We start from the raw sequence: 17,364 nt of genomic DNA, 5'->3' as shown, positions 1-17,364 counted from the left end.
ACATCATCTTCCCAGACAATACCTTGGATCCAACTGCATGTTAGCTGTCAAACTCAGGCAAAAACTAGTAAAGTGATGGGCCCCTTGGAATATACCTAAAATAAACCTACTAGCTTTGTCCAAAATGGAGACTCCCAAATCTTCATCTGCAATATTCTTGTCTTTAGGTTCATGATTAGTCAACAATTTGTTCTGCTTAACTCTTTTTCAACCACTAAATTCTAAATGCTATCATGATGCCAGTCTGACTTCCCTGGACAGACAACCCCACCAATGTGTCCTAGAGCCCTGCCTCCCCAGATCGCTGCACCACTAGGGAAAGAGAGAGAGAGGCTGGGAGTATGGATCAACCTGTCAACATCCATGTTCAGTGGGGAAGCAATTACAGAAGCCAGACCTTCTACCTTCTGCACCCCATAATGACCCTGGGTCCATATTCCTAGAAGGATGAAGACTAAGAAAGTTTTCAAGGGAGAGAATGGCATACAGAGTTCTGGTGGTGGGGATTGTACCCCTCTTAAACTATGGTCTTGTCAATATTTCCATTTTATAAATAAAAACTAAAAAAGGAAGACATGTACAAACAATGCCTCTAATTCCTAGTCACTGAACAATGCAAGATAGTGAGGAAACATTCTACCCTTAGGGCTTGGTCAGTTCTTTAAATGCTAATTATGGACAATGTGGTTCTTTGACTTACATCCTAGGAAAGCACTGGTCTGGGAGGGCTCATGTCATTAACAATTAAAAGGTCACCACATGAAACAAATGTTCTTGGTGATTTCTTTGTTCTTATCATGCAGGTCTGGGTTCTCTGAGGAGATCTGGGTTCTCTGAGGAGATGTGCTCTGGCATCTAGCCACTAAAATCAAACACAACTTATTTATTGGGCTGAGACTTCCTCACAAAGAGATCTGCCCAGAGGCCCTAGGAGTAAAAGCCAGAAGGTCTTACTTGCTGCTAAACATAAAAGTGAAATTGTTGGGAGTTATGTTTCTGACATGATATTTGTTTCTCCATTATGTATTTAAACTTCTCTAATTTGATTTTGGAAAACAAGCTTATATGTTTTCCGGAAAATACTGGTTAAAATAGAACATCTCCAAGTATTGAACGAAATTCAAAGCTAAAGTCTTAAGAGTGATCAGTTTCCCCAGTAAAACCACAGTCTCTGAGACATCTGAGTCTTGTGAAACAGCATTTTCTTAACAGCAATTTCACTTATTAAAGAAACATAAAGGGGCTGAGTGGTGGTGCAGCTGATTAAGCACACACACTACTGTGTGAAAGGACAGGACGCGGGTCTATCCTCCAGTCCTCATCTGCAGGGGGAACATTTCACTAGTGGTGAAGCAAGGCTGCAGGCGTCTCTCTGTCTCTCTCCTCTATCTACCCTCCCTCTTTATTTCTCTCTGTCTTATCAAATTAAAAAAGTTAAAAAAAAAAAGAAACATAAAGTTCCAGAGTGAAAGTCTGCTTTGCTTACTAAGATCTTCACTTGTCTGTTTTCTGTACTTGCGAGAATTCTACAGCCTCCACCCCCAACTTTAGTGCATTCTCCATTTGCATGTGTTTAAATTAGAAAAAGAAATGCTGTTCTAAATCAAAGTTGAAAAGCACCTACAACCAAAAATCACAAAAATACAGAAATGTTGTTCAAATTAATGGTGAGTGTCTACTGGCAGAGGATAGAAAAGAATGAAGATGAGGAATACAGAGTTTAGGGTTGGGGTGATGAGCATGTTTTTAGAAAGTAGAAATCGATGCCACTGAATGGTTAAAATGTTTAAAATGTCAACTTTTGTTACCTCTCTAGCTTTGTTATTATTCATTTTCCCTAGGGAATGAATATATATATGAGAATACATATATATATATATGAATACATATATATGAATACATATATATATGAAAACATATATACATATGAATACATATATGTATCAAATTGAGGTGACATTGTTTATGTTTTAGGACTACATTTTATCTTCAAAATGTGTGACACATGATGGGAGTACCTGTCTCACTCCATCCTCAGACCTGTGCTCCCCCCACCGCCACACTCTTGGTAACTTCAGATCTGCATAGACAAAAAGGTTATCATTTCCTTTGTTTGGTTTCTTTAAATACCACATAAGAAATCGTTCACTGGGGGTCGAATGATAGCGCAGTGGGTTAAGTGCACATGGTGTGAAGTGCAAGGACCCCCTGTAGGCATCCCGGTTAGAGCCCCCGGCCCCCACCTGGGGGGGGGCATCGCTTCACAAGCAGTGAAGTTGGTCTGCAGGTGTCTTTTTCTCCCCTTCTCTATCTTCCCCTTCTCTCTGGATTTCTCTCTATCCTATCCAACAACAACAATAACAATAATGACAAGGATAAACAAGGGCAACAAAAGGAAAAAAATAGCCTCCAGAAGCAGTGGATTCATAGTGCAAGCACCGAGCCCCAGAAATAAACTTGGAGGCAAAAAAAGAAATCATTCACTATTTATCTTTCTCATTTGTTTTACTTAGTATGATCCCCTCCAGATCAAACTATGCTGTAACAAAAGACAAATTCATCTTTTTTGTGTTTTTACATTTCACCTTATAGTTGGGTAGTAGGTCATTGTGTATATATACCCAAACTTCCTTATCTGCTCATTTGCTATTTGTTAAGCACTTCAATTGTTTCCAAACCTATTCTTTGTGTAAATAGTTCTGCAGTGTACACAGGAGTGCATATCTCGTCTATGTATTTTAGTATAATTGAAACCCCTCAACAGTATACTATGCCAAATACCATTAGTTGAATTGCACACTTTAAATCAGTGAATTGTATTAAACATTAATAAATTATTGTTGGAGCTTGGAGCTGGCACTGTGAAGCCACTGTTCCCAGTGGCCATTTTTTCCTTCTTTTTTCATCTTATGTGATTGGACAGAGGGAATTATTTTTTATTTTTTATTTTTTTTTATTGGATAGAGACAGCCAGAAATCAAGAGGGAAGGGGGTGATAGAGAGGGAGAGAGACAGAGAGACACCTGCAGCCCTGCAGCCCTGCTTCACCACTTGTAAAGCTTTCCTCCTGCAGGTGAGGACCGGGGGCTCAGATCTGGGTCCTTGTGCATTGTAATACATGCGCTTAACCAGGTGCGCCACCACCCAGCCCAGGACAGAGGGAATTTAAGAGAGGAGGGGGATGGTAAGTGAGAGAAAGATAGACACCTGCAGACTTGCTTCACCACTTGTGAAGCAGACCCACACTGCAGGTGGGGGCTCAAACCCTGTCCTTGGGCATAGTACTTAACCAGGTACACTACCACCCAGCCCCCTAATGTTAATCATATCTTAATGAAGCTCTTTTTAAAATTTCATGGGGAAAAAGATAAACGGCCCCAAAAGAAAGCCCACACCTGAAATGTTAACAGTCCAGCCTTTCAGTTTTCATGCTTGAGAACTTTGATTTGCTTCTTTTTACACAGTAATATACATTTTCCTGGCAGATGTCCCATTTTAATCTACTTTGGGAGGAAACAGGATGACAAAATATTGCTGCAGTGAAATATGAAGTTTATTTATTTTAGCACTGTGGCTTCTAGAAATATATTTTTTTCCCCTCTCAGTATTTGAGTCATGCTGAACAGAGGCAGGTGTGGTTTTGATTTCTTATCAAGTTAATATTTCTATTATATTATTAATATGTTTTAATCCTATAACCTTAAGTATAAAAGGTGTACCTATTGATCACGTTTTTGGGCAATTTTTTTCTAAATTCTGACACATACAAGAATAAAAATAACTACTGAAAATTTTGCCAGAAAATTAAACATCTAATTATCTGTGAAAAATATTACAGTAATTGCGACTCATGGAGGTCGAATGGTGGCTCACTCACTTGAGTGCACACCAGTGCACAGTGGACAGGGACCCTGGTTTAAATCCTTGGTCCCTACTGGCAGGGAGAAAGCTTCACAAGTGGTGAAGCAGTACTGCAGATGTCTCTCCTCTCTCTCTCTCTCTCTCTCTCTCTCTCCCCTTTCAGCTTAGTTTCTCTGTTTCCAGTAAATGAATAAATAAGTTAAAAAACTATGATCTTGAAATCTTCTGTTTCTACATATTATTGTCACTAATGCATTAGAGCCCACTAACAATTTTAGAATGCTTATATATTTGAAAAATATCTTAAGTGTATATAGATTATAAGCAATGTCACCAATTTTGTCACAGGATAGACTACTGTGAAAAGCTGTATACAGGTTGAAAGACATAAAGTGTCACTTCAGATAAATTCAGTATTACAACCAATCTATATTTTCCAAAGGAAATTTAACTTGACCAATGATATACCCTCTGTTCTTTATGGTGTTTGAGTTGACTGTACAGCTTTAATGTTCTATTCAAAAAGTTTTGATTCACTGATCAAACTCATTGCAAGAATGAGAAGATGGAAATGGGGAAGCACCAATAGGAAAAGGAGAGTTATTTTATAGTTCAGCAAGATAAATAATACTAGCACACACTTTATTAATTAAATCCATGCTTAGAACAACAATATAGCATTTGGATGTTGTAATTATGACTCTAAGGGAAATTATTAACAGAACAAAATTTTCTCATGGATGGATACTTTTAAGAATTTCAAAACAAAAGGTCAAAAAGATTTCCTTGGGACAAGCTTGTTCTGCTTCTAATGATACTTCTGGAACCACAGTCAATGAAATCATCATGAATACAACACTATTTGTTCTAGGAAAGACTTTCTGATTTCCCATTCCAAGACAAAGAAAGGTTGGAAAGTCCAAGTCAAGAAATACTTCTCCCAAACAAATATTGTATTCTTTGAACATTTCTCTTCTTAGCTGTAATAAAACGCTTGATGGACTATTTTTAACTAGGGACAGAACATTCATTCTGGGAAATGTTCAGATCTTTAATTCATAATGAGCAGAAATACATACTTTAAATGAAAGACTATGGAAACTGTGGAACCCCCATCAACACCTAGGTACAAAATAATGATGAACAGATAACAAATATTAATGGAAAGAAAGTCTTGTAAGTGCTAGCAAGTCTTGAATATAATCATCTACATTAAAGCTGCAAGATACAGAGTGTTTGGTATCATCTAGATATATAATTTACTTATTTTGTTGTTGTTGCTCATGTACAACACTTCCACACAAATCACAAGTCTTGGGAATGCCAAATGGATTCTACTGTTTTTATTGGTTACTACTATTATTAAACAATACTAACCATGGAAGATGATTTAAAAAAAAAACAACTAGAATTATTGGAGTTTGTACATCCTATTCACCAGTACAAACAGATCCAGTCTTTCATCAAAGGCTGAATTTTCATGTTGCACAAAGCAAGTAATTTGTAGTCCAAACACAGTAATCACTTCTGGGTTAATAATCTACTACAATTCAGACTCCTAATACGTGGCTGAACATGTTAATAGAGTTTTAGCACGAAGCCAATACAATTTTGAGAGTATTCGCTTTCTAATGACTAGAGGTGGGTATCTGCGATGGGTATCCTTCTTAGTTCCACAATCTGGGAGTCAGTCAGTGTCCCTCCCTCTTGGCTGCCTTGACCAGATTCATTATCACTGATACTGAGACCAGCACCTACAAAAGACAAAGAATAAACAGAAGATTCCCAGTTATTGGTGAAGTGAATTAAGGGTCAAGTTACAAAAAGGTAACCATGGTTGTTTCTAATATATTATTAAAAAGCAATCTATATTTAGAGTAGTGTCAAAAACTAATTGCTACTGAATTATATCTTGTATTCCTTTGAGTGTTTTTATAAGTGAAACTTATTTTTTTTTGCTTTCAGGGTTATTGATGGGGCTTGGTGCCTGCACTAGGAATCCACAGCTTCTGGGGCCATCTTCCCCACCCCCACCCCCATTGTTGTTGTCCTCATTGTTGGATAGGACAGAGAGAAACTGAGAAGAGAGGGGAAGACAAAGAGGGGGAGAGAAAGATAGACATCTACAGACCTGCTTCTCCACTTGCGAGGCGACCCTCCTGCAGGTGGGGAGCCAGGGGTTGGAATCAGGATCCTTGTACCAACAGTCCTGTGCTTTGCATTATGTGCATTTAACCTAGTGCACTACCGCCCAACCCCCAGTGAAAGATTTTTAAAAATTTTTTATTTATTTAAAATATTAATTTATTATTAGAGACAGAGATATTGAGAGGTGTGGGGGAGATATATAGAGAGAGTGGCAAAGAGAGACCTGCAGCCCTGCAAGTGGGGACCATGGGCTTGAACCTGGGTTCTTTCACACTGTAAAGTGAGTGTGAAACCACGGCCTGATTTCATGGAAAAGAAAATTAGAAACAAGGGAGTCGGGTGGTAGTGCAGTGAGTTAAGCACACATGGCAAGAAGTACAAGGGCTGGCTTAAAGATCCTGGTTCAAGCCCCCGGCTCTTGCAGGGGAGTCCCTTCACAGGCGGTGAAGCAGGTCTGCAGGTGTCTATCTTTCTCTCCCCCGCTCTGTCTTCCCCTCCTCTCTCCATTTCTCTCTGTCCTATCTAACAATGTCGACATCAGTAATAACTACAACAACAATAAAAAAACAAGGGCAACAAAAGGGAAAAATAAATTAAAAAAAAAAATCTCTTTTGTGAGGAAACTCCCCTCTTCGCTACAAATTCACAAGTCAGGATAATTCAGAAAACTAAGCACTATGTTGTTGGAGTAAACACCTTGTTTTTTTATTTTTGTAATTTAAGAGAAACTCCCTCATTCTCTCCCACAAATAGACACACACTGGGCTGCTAGGTGTGCCACTGATTTGAGTCAGAGACTACAGTGCCCAGTTCCTACTCCTCTGCTGAGCACTAGACTCTGCAAATATGAAGGAAAGTGAGAAAGAACAAAGGAAAAGAAAGGAAAAAACTGTCTGTGTGATTGAGACATTCTTTTCTGTCGCAGATACAGGAAAGGTGTTTCTACAAAGTTAATAGTTATGAAGAGATTTTGAATTAGCTTCATCTAAACCTGTTTTGAGCAGGAAGCTAGAATCTATTAGTGAGCATTTTTACTTTTAAAAAATTTATTAAATTTATTTATTTTCCCTTTTGTTGCCCTTGTTGTTTTTTTATTGTTGTTGTAGTTATAATTGTTGTTGTGTCGATGTCGTTATTAGATAGGACAGAGAGAAATGGAGAGAGGAGGGGAAGCCAGAGAGGGGAAGAGAAAGACAGACACCTGCAGACCTGCTTCACCGCCTGTGAAGCGACTTCCTTGCAGGTGGGGAGCCTGAGGCTCCAACTGGGATCCTTCAGCCGGTCCTTGTGCTTCGCGCCACGTGCGCTGAACCCGCTGTGCTACCGCCCGACTCCTTACTAACAACCTTTTTCAAGTCAAACCATCCCTCTCCTGAGTCTCTGTCTTTCCTTCTCCCTCTCTGTTAAAGACTATTGTCAGGGTCAGGTAGTGGTGGACCTGGTTAAGTGCTCACATTACAATGAGCAAGGACCCAAGTTCAAGTCCCTGGTGCCTTGCAGGGGAAAAGCTTCACAAGTGGTGAAGCAGAGCTGCAGGTGTCTCTCTATCTTTTGCCCTCTCTATCTCCTACTCCCATCTCAATTTCTCTCTGTCTCTGTCCAATAACAAAAACAAATTAAAATATTTGCAAGACTACTGTCAGAACCCACTTTCTCTCATTGCTTTTGTGATGCTGCACTTGCCCATATCTGCTGACTCTTATAACTCTTCTGCTTCCATTTGAATCTCCTGTCTGGTCACTAGAGACCTTGTTTACAGCCCTCCTTCAAGGTTCACATAATCATCTGACTCTTGCCTGCGTCCTAGCCTGATGCTTTTCTAGCATTTCAGCATCTTTCATTGAAACAGCACTGAGTGACAAAGCCCTAGCAACAATGAAAATAAATACAATAGGGACATTTCAACAGAGGAGAGGACAATTACAGAATAAAGGGCTTTTGTTTTTTTCTTTTCACCTTGCCCTCTCCTAGGTTAAACTTATTTATCTTCACAGCTTCAAATTTGTTTTGGCTACGATGCACTTCAAATGATCAACTCCAACTTTCATCCCTAGCCTAAGAAGCCACCCTGAATGTCTAAGGGCTACATCAGTCCTAAAGATGAATATGTACAAATACAAATTCATTAGTTCCCCCTACAAACACGTGTTCCATAGATGCTCTGACCCTTAAGCCACCTAGCAGAGAAGCACGAGCCTTTTGCTGACTGTCCTCTCAATGTTTCTCTTGTCATTTTATTTCCATTCCCCAGATTTGAGACTTGAACATCAGACCCTTGAATTACTGTAACCACTTCCCCAATTTTCTAATTTTTAAAGCAACATTTCATTCTTGATATTTTCATATGAGTTTTTTGGTTGTTGGTTTGGCCTCAAAGCCCAATGGAGGACTCATCAGTCTTCTCCTTTAAAACCTTCCCGATTCACTAGAGTCTATGAAAATTCTATTTAACGTTATGCAAAACAGCAGTAGGTGCTTTGCACCTTCTCTAATAAGTCTGTCACTAAATATATCCTGGAAATATCAAGCTAAATTAAGTGATGGGAATTTCTTCCCACTAGGTTTTGTCAGAGCTACTAAAATGTTAGTATAAATTGTGATTCTCAGGGATAGGCGGTGGCACACCTGGTTAAGCACACACACTACAGTGCACAAGGACCTGGGTTCAAGCCCCTGGTCCCCACCTGCAGGGGGAAAGCTTCATGAGTGCTGAAGTAGAACAAGCTACAGATATCTTTCTCTCTCCCCAACTTCTCCCCCCCTTCTCACTTTCTCTCTGTCTCTACCCGATAATGAATAAATAAAATTTTTAAAAAGGAAAATATAAATTGTGATTCTTCAGTTTTCCAACGTTGTTCAGACAGAATCCTCCCATTAAGGAGGACTGTGGGTATTTCATGGAGTCTACGTGCTGAAACAAGAACAGCTGACCCTTGACAGTGTTAATTGGTATTGTTCAAACAGTAATACTTCATAATAATAATTGCGGAGGGGTCAGGCGGTGGTGCATCTGGCTAAGTGCACATATTATAATGCTCAAAGACCCAAGTTCAAGTCCCTGGTCCCCACCTTCAGAAGGAAAGCTTCATGAGTGGTGACGCAGGTTTTCAGGGGTCTCTCTTCCTCTCTACCTTCCCCTCCCCTGTCAATTTCTCTCTGCTTCTATCCAATAATAAATAAATAAATAATAATTATTATATAACAACTATTAAGTAGAAAATATAATTATATGTGGTGAATTATATAGATATTAATTTAATAGTTATTCAAAAGCTTTAATTGAGGGCACCCTACTCAGTAGTGCTTGAAAATTTCCTTGTCAATTTCAGCAATTACTCTTCTTTTTCCAAAAAAGATCTTATTTATTTATTAATGAGAAAAATAGGAGAGAGAAAGAACCAGACATCACTCTGGTACATGTGCTGCCGGGGATTGAACTCATGCTTGAGAGTCTAGTGCCTTAGCCACTGCGCCACCTCCCGGACTACTCAGCAATTACTATTTTTATTACTTATTTTCATTCTGTCCCTTTTGTGTGTCTGTTTTTCCCATAAAACTCTAAGCTCCATTTTCATTTTTATTTTTTTTTTTTGATTATCTTTATTTATTTGTTGGCTAGAAATAGAGAGGGAAGGGGAAGATTGAGAGGGAAAGAGACGGAGACACTTGCAGCACTGCTTCACCACTCGTGAAGCTTCCCCCAAACAGGAGAGGTGAGTTCCATTTTCTTAATCTGTTCACCCAGTATTCAACAACATATATAAAAGATGAAATCTGTGTCATCACTATAGATAGGTGTAGATATATGCAGGAAAATGAACTTGTTGAATAATTAATTTTAGCAGATTCTTTGGAGTATAGACATTTTCTTTTTTTTTTTTCTTGTTTATATATCTAGAAACAAAAAGATCACTGACAATTTTATAATTGATTTGAGCAATTTTACAAGGAAAAATTAAATTGCATCTATTACTTGAAAGCAACTGCCCACTGGGATTACACAAGGAGTAGAATTTAACATTTAGGGAAAATTAATGAATAGTATATGTGACGTTACTTTGAAAATGAAATATTTCTATTCAGCTCATTATGTTGCTTTAGAAAGCTTCTTTCAATGATAATCCATGAAGAGGTTTCTTCAGCAGGTAAGATGAAAAAAACCTTCACACTATGGAGTTTATAGCTAATGGTACTTATATACTTTCCCATATTTGGGAGCTACTCTCTGCCCTGATCCAGCTTTCTAGTTCTATCCTCAGCTCTGACACCAACTTCCCAGACAATACTTCCAGCCCACCCCCATGTTAGCTATCGAGCTCAGGCAAAAATTAATAAAGTCATGGGCCCCTTGGAATATACCTAAAATAGACTTTCTAGCTTCTTCCAACATGAAGACCCTACATCTCATCTGCTATATTCTTATCATTAGGTTCCTGATTTTAAAACAAATTGTTCTGCTTTATATCTTAATGCTTTTCAGACACCAAGTTGCAGATGCTACCATCATGCCAACCTGACTTCCCTGGGCAGACAACTTCATCAATGTGTCCTGTAACCCCACCTGCCCAGAGATCTACCCAACTGGGAAAAGACAGAAACAGGTTGGGGGAATGGATCCACGTGTCAATGCCTATGTCCAGTGGAGACCTTCCACCTTCTGCATCCCGTAAAGATCTTTGGTCCATAAGTCCAGAAGGGTAAAGAATAGGGAAGCTTCCAATGGAGGGGATGAGATGCAGAACTCTGGTGGTGGGAACTGTATGGAAGCGTACCCCTCTTATCCCACAATGATTTAATAATGATTGATCTTATCAATCATTATTAAATCACTAATAAAAAAAAGAAAGAAAAACTTTCATAGTAAGACTTTCACAGTAAGACCAGTCTTTCTTACACTGAACTTTTCTCAATAGTATTTTGGTTTTCTAGCTAGATTCTAAGGCAGAGATATTTACATTTAGTTAGAGAAAGTCTCCTTTCTAAAAGAAAATTTTAAATCATTTTTAGCTTGTATTCTATTTAATACCAGGAACAAAACATCCTACAGTTTGTCTGACATTAGGAATGGGACATGAGAGTAGGATAAGCTAAGATTGATTACACATTTACAACTTTATAGGCAGAAGATCTTAAGATTACCTAGTTTAAGTTAAGAGTACCAAGAGTACCTAGTTCTAATGTAGTGTGTGGGTTCATACGTACCAGTTTTTAATGCAAATATTAAGTCATCAAACTCCTGGGATTCCTCATCTGCTATCAGTGATCCCTGGCCATATGCTCCAGAGGAAGAGAACGTGGTGCCGTTTTGTGGACTTGGTTTGAGGTCAGGACTAGCCTGACTGGCTTGCTGGAAGGATGCTCTCTCCCAGACAGGTGGTACCTTTTTGGGTAAGCATGGGGAGAAAAGAAAACCACAGTATAAATATAAATATATATCCCTGTAGAAATAAATATAACTGATTTTCTCTCTATTTCATTATGAAGAACAAATGAAAGGCCTGTTGAACGATTTAGAATGAAGTCCTTTAATTGTATCTTTGCTTCTTGGGAAAATACCTCTCAGAAACATCTATAATGCTAAGTAGTAACTATTAGAATTATTTGCATATTTCTATGCTATTATATGTGGTGGGGGGGGAAACTTGTGTGGTACCAGGGAGTGGACCCAGGGCCTTGAGTATACACATTAACATTGAGGTCCCTCCTAGCCTAGTTTTTTAAAGTCTATATTTTGAGAGGGAGAAGAAATAGGAAATAAGATGGGAGAGGGAGAGAGGAAGGAAAAAGGAAGGTGGAGAGAGAAAACCAAGAGGTACCATCCCACCATTCTTGGGGGTACCCTTTCTCCCTGATGCAATGTTGAGACTAATAGAATGCAGGGCCTGGCTCATGCTAAGATCTGATCTAATCACTGAACCATCTCTTAAGTCCCAAGAAAAATTAATACCTTTTATATTTTTCAAGATTTATTTTACCAATTACAAATGAGAGAGAGAGAGAGATATTTACATGAGACAGAGAGAAAGAGACCAGAACATTCCTCTGGTTAGTGTGGTACCAGAGACAGAACCAGCAACATTAGGCATGCAAGCCTAGGACTCTACCAGTTAAGCTAATTTGTGAAATATCTACAAAGAAAACTATTAACACTGAAGAAGAATCTTCCTAATCTGTAAGCTATAACACAGGGCATACTGAATTTTTTTTTTAAAAAATGTTTTTGATAGCGTTCTAAACTCCCCCCTTTAAAGAATTAAATGATTAAAGGGTAGTTCTATCCTGAAATTATTAAATATTTTCACCTCTATCTGAGTTTTTGGAAAGCACTTTCTTAATCTTTTCCTACTGCATTCTCATTTCTGCATGGCTTTCTAGTGTGTTTGTAGTGTGACAGGACTTCATCAACAGTTGTATCAAAGCCAATTCTAAGCCTTGAGGAATGCAGAGCACGTGGAGGGGGTGGTGCTGTGCAATGAACATGCAAGTGGTGGCTTAGGCCTAGGAAATGAACTGTCACAGCTGCTGCCTATATGAGAGAAAAGGGGGGGGGGGAGTACTTTTTTCTTTCCCTGAAAAAAATCAGGTTGCATCATACTGAAAAAAGTGACCGAAAGAATTTAGAAGTAAACCTGAGAGAGGATGAAAACTTCAAATCTTCCACCAAGAAGTTGAACATCAAGAGCAGTGCTGTCCAACAGAACTTTATGTGGTGCTACAAATATTTTATACACGTTTTCTCCCATCCAGGAGCCAACAGATAAAGGGCTATTGAGTATTTGAACTTAGCTAGAGAACTGATGATTAGAATTTTTGATGTTATTTAATTTTAGCGTAAATTTAAATAGATACATGTAACTAATGGTTATTTTCTTACATGGTTCGGGTTATGACAAATACTAAACTGGGGGAACCAATTAAAATGATGGTGCTGAACTTCTGATACTGAAAATATGTCTCTATTGTTATAAACTGTAACGTACAAACATTGATTTGCATGTCCTTTCGGAATGTAGCAATGGTACTAGATATATAAACTTTTAAAGGTATGGCCAAAACATTTCACACTTTAAGATTTTTACTTGATCTCTAAGACTGTCTCTAAGACCTTAATTTTAACCTGAAATAAATAAAAAGGTTGAAAATAAAATCAGGGGGCTGGGCAGTGGCACATCCGGTTAAAAGCATGTAGTCCTAAGTCCAAGGGCCAGGGTTCGAGTCCCTGCTCCCCTCCTGGAAGGGGAATACTTGATGAGTGGTGAAACAGGTCTGTAAACGTCTATCTTTATCTCCCTCCTCTTTCTCCCCTCCTTTCTCAATTTCTCGCTATCCTGTCAAATAAAAATAGGAAGGGAAAAAAAAAAAGACTGCCGGGACCAGTGGATTCATACTGTAGGCACTGAGCCCCAGCGATAACTACACCTAAGCTTCCTTCAATGTGGCGGGGGCTGAGTTTGAACCTGGGCTGTGCTCATGGCAAAAAAACATATTAACCAAGTGAGCTATTTCACCTGCCCTTCAGATACCATTTAAAATCTGAGAGTGTCAGTGCTATGGGAGGAACCACTGACAGGTTGGGGGCAGTATGACTGAGACACAGGAATCCAAACTAATGTAGATACAGTGAAGAGAGTATTTTTTCCCCCATTTTAAGTGGAAGTATCATTAGGTTATAACATACAGGTTTCTGCTGAACCACTGAAAATCCACAGATGTGCCCCCTTTGTCCTGATTTATGTCCCAGCAGTAGGCATATTTTACAGAGGGTACACTCTAGCTGAATTTTATAGCGGCACTGCTAAAATACTATTCTGAGTGTTTATTTGAATAGATTTTCTAGTATTTAAATTAAAGGAGTTACGGCCTATTTTCACTTAGTGGTTTGTTTTTGTTTTTGTATTGAAGTAGTGAGTTGGGATATGTGAACGAAGAAAATTATAAAAGTATTTTTAAATTAAAAAAATTTTTTATTTATTTTCCCTTTTGTTGCCCTTATTGTTATAGTTATTATTGTTGTTGTTATTGATGTCATCGTTGTTCAGATAGGACAGAGAGAAATGGAGGGAGGAGGGGAAGACAGAGGGGGGAGAGAAAGACACCTGCAGACCTGCTTCACCTCCTGTGAAGTGACTCCCCTGCAGGTGGGGAGCTGGGGGCTCGAACTGGGATTCTTATGCCGGTCCTTGTGCTTTGCGTATTTTTAAGAACAATACCAGAACATTTGTGAACAAGATTCTATCAATGCCATGTGATTCTATCAATGCCATGTGAAATTTGGGAGGTTTTTCAGAGATGTCAAATGATGCTCTATCAATTTCCTAATGCAAATAGGTTGTTACAGTTCATAGGGCACAGGAGAAAAAAAATAGATAATAGGTGTATTGTGACACCACAGCAAATCTTAAAACGTAGGTCAGAGGATATGAGTAAGAAAAAGACTAAAAAAGTGGCCTACTAATACTTAACTTGTATTTTTTTCATGAGATGAAAAGAGCCTATATATAGGAGACAGAAAGAGAAGGAGGAGGAAGAGGAGGAGGGAGAGAGGGAGAGAGAGGGAGATAAAGTTGAGCCAGGTGGTGGTGCACCTGATTAAGCACACCTTACAATGCACAAGGATCCAGGTTCAAGCCTCTGGTCCCCACCTACAGAGGGAAAGCTTCACAAGGGGTGAAACAGTGCTGCAGGTTTCTCTCTCTCTCTCCCTCTTTATGACCCCCACCCCTCTCAATTTCTCTGTTTCTATCCGATTACATAAATAAATAAATGAGAGAGAGAAGAAGAGGAAGTAGCAGCAGCAGTAGCATGAGCAAAGGTGAGCACCTCCTCCATAGCACTGATGAGGTTCTGGGTGGATTTGTTGATTTCTCCTCCTGCAGTAGGCATTCCACTCCCAGGTGTAAAGAAGGCTGTACTGGGTCCTGGGTGCCCATTCATTTCTACTGTGTAGCTGGCCTTCATAGGGCAACATGTCTGGTTGTGTAGAATGAAGTAAACCACAAAAACATAAAGTCCCTGCAAAAAAAAAAAAAAAGAATCATAGTACTGCAATCACAACTAAGGAACAAACACCTTTGTAAACACAGGTGAGTTTTCTTTTTTTTTTTTAAACAATTTTACTTTTTAAAATTTTTACCCCTTTTGTTGCCCTTGTTGTTTATCGTTGTTGTTGTTTATGATAATGTCGTCATTGTTGGATAGGACAGAGAGAAATGGAGAGAGGAGGGGAAGACAGAGAGGGGGAGAGAAAGATAAGACACCTGCAGACCTGCTTCACCGCCTATGAAGAGACTCCCCTGCAGGTGGGGGGCCAGGGGCTTGAACCAGGATCCTGATTCCGGTCTTGCGCTTTGCGCCACGTGCACTTAACATGCTGCGCCATCACCCGGCTCCTAGACAGGTGATTTTTCTAGAAGCATTCTCCAAGTTGTACCAGAAGTTTAAAATTACAGAACATGTTAGAAATCTAGCAAGAGACACCAGTAAATGTCCAAATATCACCAAAAAGCTACGCAATGCCTTCCACCTATAATCCATTCATATCTTGGTTGAAAGATACTTTTGAAATTCAGCCTTACTAGCTAATAGCAACTTAGCAACATCACCCCGCCAGATATTCGTCGGGATGTGGCATCATCTAAGTTCATTTCCCACGTCTACGCTCGACCGGACCTGCCAATATACGCCGATATCTTCGCCCACCCTGTCCAACGCTTGATGTCTCGTCACCCAATCTGGTCCCCTTCGCCTACACTGAACTTCTCTGTTCCAGACTCTTGGAAACAGAGTTGGCAGTCAGCTGAGGTCAAGAACAAACACCTCATCACAGACCCCTGCAAGCGTCAACCCGGCTTTGACCTAGCACGTTATGATCGGGCCCTCCTCAATCGCTATCGAACAGGCCATGGCCGGTGCGCCGCTATGTTCCATCGCTGGGGAGCCAGAGACGACCTGAACTGCCCCTGCGGCTCCAGACAGACTATGACCCACATAGTCAACGACTGCCACCTCTCCAGATTCAAAGGAGGTCTCGAAACTTTACATCAGGTTCAACCTGACGCTGTTGACTGGCTACGGAAGAAGGGCAAACGCTAGAAGAAGAACTAGCTAATACATGAAAGTAAATGAAGATGTGCCTCTGATGAGCCATGCACACGTTGTTTCAGAAGACAAACCCCTTCCCTTCAAACAATTCACTACCCCACCCCCAGATCTCTCACTTCTCCTTCTTTTCTTCTCCTTCTCCTCCTCCTCCTTCTCCTTCTCTTTTTCTTTTCTTTTTCATTCTTTTCTTAGCAATATGGTTGAAATGAGGTACTAATGCTCCCGGGGCCATCTTATAGATTTCTGGAAGGCAGCACTAATTGAGCCTGCTGATTCTGTTTACATGTCTCACCTGCTTATCTCTTTTGCAAACAGAATCACTGAGCAGGAACTCAAGAGGAATTCTGTGGATTGCTTAATAAACATAACATGCTTTGTTCCTCTGTAGGTATTATGCGAGAACTACAAAACTATCTTGTGTATTCATATAGATCTGTTGGTCTTTAAAATTCTTTTGTAACGAAGTCAAAGTCTTAACAGTCCCTCTGTTTCCTTCATAGATAACAACTCAAATGTTGTATTTGTGTTCCAGACATTGCCTACACTGCTTGTCTTGCATGTTTTTCTACAAGGGCTCTACTGTATACTTCTAATGGTTTTATCAAGCTTGGTAATTTTGACCTTTCTGCTCTACCAATAAAAATGTAAAATGTGCCTTTTGTGTCTAATTAATCTCAATGCTTAAGTTTTAGAAGCAAAAATCTCCTTAGTTATTAAAATTCTTAAATGAATATACAAAAGCAAAATATTCAACTTATTAAAGAAAGAGATCCATGCTAATTTATTTAATAAAATTTAAAAATAAGCATTTTTATTTTGTGAAATTTGCATTCTCCTATGGTTATGGTTTCTAACATATCCAGGAGTATGGCAGCAATAAGGCTAATGGTATACTTGTGAACTTTAAACATCTGTGTTGTCTGCTGGTATAAATAGCAAAAAGTCTATTTGAAAACCCTGCATAATAATTACAACCTACAAAATGAAATTAGAGATCATTCTGCAATGCAGTGTTTGATCTCTGTTGCCATTTCTGGACTGCAGAAATTAGACTTTTTTCTCTTTCTCATTAACATGACCTCTTGTGAGGCATTACTTTATATAACTGGCAAACATAACTTAAAATCAGTGGTTTATCTGCTGAAGACATATTACAAATGCTGTTATTCTATAATGTAAAATTAGTAACAAATATTTCCTTCTGAATAGGGTTGTATTCGTTTTTTGAAAAGTTAATATTTTTAAAACATCTAA

At 39.1% G+C, this 17,364-nt stretch overlaps 1 protein-coding gene and 1 long non-coding RNA gene across 2 annotated transcripts in view; one reads left to right on the top strand and one right to left on the bottom strand.

Moving 5' to 3' along the window:
* Positions 1-10,842, top strand: part of LOC132541306 (uncharacterized) — a 42,428-nt gene extending 31,586 nt beyond the window's left edge. Inside the window, exons 3-4 of the long non-coding RNA XR_009552467.1 lie at positions 1,975-2,096; positions 10,490-10,842. This is a non-coding gene — a long non-coding RNA (uncharacterized LOC132541306). The remainder of the gene's footprint in view (positions 1-1,974; positions 2,097-10,489) is intronic.
* Positions 5,190-17,364, bottom strand: part of ADGRV1 (adhesion G protein-coupled receptor V1) — a 561,037-nt gene continuing 548,862 nt past the window's right edge. The window contains exons 88-90 of the mRNA XM_016186350.2: positions 14,830-15,021; positions 11,212-11,389; positions 5,190-5,615 (exon numbers count right to left, since the gene is read on the bottom strand). Coding sequence (XP_016041836.2) covers positions 5,497-5,615; positions 11,212-11,389; positions 14,830-15,021 — 489 coding nt within the window. The 3' untranslated portion in view covers positions 5,190-5,496. The remainder of the gene's footprint in view (positions 5,616-11,211; positions 11,390-14,829; positions 15,022-17,364) is intronic.

Source organism: Erinaceus europaeus, chromosome 11, assembly GCF_950295315.1.
Source record: "Erinaceus europaeus chromosome 11, mEriEur2.1, whole genome shotgun sequence".
Classification (NCBI taxonomy): Eukaryota; Metazoa; Chordata; class Mammalia; order Eulipotyphla; family Erinaceidae; genus Erinaceus; species Erinaceus europaeus.
The sequence above is the reverse complement of the archived record's forward strand: the minus strand, read 5'-3'. Positions and strand labels throughout refer to the sequence as shown.